Source organism: Myotis davidii, unplaced genomic scaffold (assembly GCF_000327345.1).
Source record: "Myotis davidii unplaced genomic scaffold, ASM32734v1 scaffold72, whole genome shotgun sequence".
Taxonomy (NCBI): Eukaryota; Metazoa; Chordata; class Mammalia; order Chiroptera; family Vespertilionidae; genus Myotis; species Myotis davidii.
In genome coordinates, this window is record NW_006284618.1 from 5,732,352 (window position 1) to 5,733,975 (window position 1,624).

The following is a 1,624-nucleotide window of genomic DNA, read 5'->3' on the forward strand; positions in this document are numbered from 1 at the left end:
ATCCCACGCTAAATCCATCAGGCACCAAAAGTGATCCGGGCAGATTCCCCAGCTCTCCCTGCCTTTCATTCCAGAACACCAGCCTCTCCTGTGTCCGTGACGGCAATGACTTTGTACCAAACGTCACGCAGAACTGACGCCTTGCCTGCGGGGAAGGGACACCACCTCGCCTGTGTAACACGCCGTCCTTGTCAAAACACGTGACTGAAAGCATCGGCCTGGAACATGCTATGGGGCAACTGGCCGGCTGCCTCGGAATGTCAGCGGCACAGGAGAGAGAGAGTGCATCCCTGAGACTACCCGGGATGAAGGGGCTGGAGGGACATGACAATTACATGCAGGGTAATCCTGGGCCGGGTCCTGGTCGTCTGCAAAGAAGCAAGACCATCCCCAGTCTGTGTGGCTCAGTGGGTAGAGTGTCGGCCTGCGGACCGAAGGGGCCCGGGTTTGATTCCAGCCAAGGGCACAGGCCCGGGCTGCGGACTCGATCCCCAGTGGGGGGCGTGCAGGAGGCAGCCGATCCATGACTCTCATCATTGATGTTTCTATCTCTCTCTCCCTTTCTCTCTGAAATCAATACAAATATATTAAAAACAAAGGAACAAGACCAGCAATGAAGGCGAACAGGCAGACCCCAGGGAAACAGGATGGGGGCTGTGGGTGAGATAATGTCAGCACGCTGGGTTTAGGGGATGCGTTCGCGGTATTGGGGCCGCGTGGGAAATGCCCTAGTTCTTAGGAGAAACATCCGGAAGTATGTAGACTGAAGTGCAGGGATGTACACAAGTACTTTCAAATGCATGTGTGTGTGATAGGTGTGTGCACGTGTGTGTTCACATGTGTGTGGGTGGTGTGCATGGGTGTGTGCGGGCATTTGCATGTGTGTGTGCCCACGCACCCGCGCGCCTGGGGGAGGGGAGAGGGCGAGAGAGAAAAGGAGGCTCAGAGTGGGGGGACCAGACACAGACAACAGTGCGGTGAGGCCTGGGAGGAGGGGGTGATGGGGGAAATGAGGGAACATCTGGAATTCCATCAGCAATAAATAAATAAATATATATTTAAATAAATATTTTTAAAAGGGTGGGAGAGACTCAAATGTGGCAAACAGGAGTTCATGTGTTCATTGCGTGACTGAACTATTTATTCTAGAGCTCTGAACTCTTTCAAGATAAGAAGTACACGGATGTGCATCTACATGTGTGTCTACATGCCACACGTTAGGACAAGCTGCACACTCACGTGCATCTGGTGTGAGAACGGGCGCCACCATCTCGGGTAGGAAGTGCTTTTCCCTGAAAACACCTGAGAGCCCACCCCCCACGGCGAGCGGACCCCCAGCGCAGCCGCCGGTGCGCGTCCCTGACCATAGGTAGGCGGGAAGTTGTTGTGGTGACTCCCTCTGGGGCGAGGCCCTTCCTGTACGTCTCCAAGGGGGTGGGAGCTGTGCGCCTGCGGGGTCTCCCTCGCCTTCAGCTCAGAGCCCTTCGCGTGCCCAGCGCTCCTTTGGGAGGCTGTCCTGCCCCTGAGAGCACAGGCCCTGGGAGGCGAGGACCAACTCCAGTGTGGGCTGGGGCAGGTAACAGACCGCAGTTCCGAAGCAAGGGCGATGGTGGCGTCTCACAGC

The 1,624-nt window shown here is 56.2% G+C and overlaps 1 protein-coding gene across 1 annotated transcript in view; it reads right to left on the reverse strand.

The window, feature by feature from the left end:
* The window catches only part of FANK1 (fibronectin type III and ankyrin repeat domains 1), a 37,941-nt gene extending 36,671 nt beyond the window's left edge, over positions 1-1,270 (reverse strand). Inside the window, exon 1 of the mRNA XM_015572596.1 lies at positions 1,240-1,270. Within this exon, the coding sequence (XP_015428082.1) occupies positions 1,240-1,270 (31 nt within the window). The remainder of the gene's footprint in view (positions 1-1,239) is intronic.
* Positions 1,271-1,624: the final 354 nt, after the last annotated feature.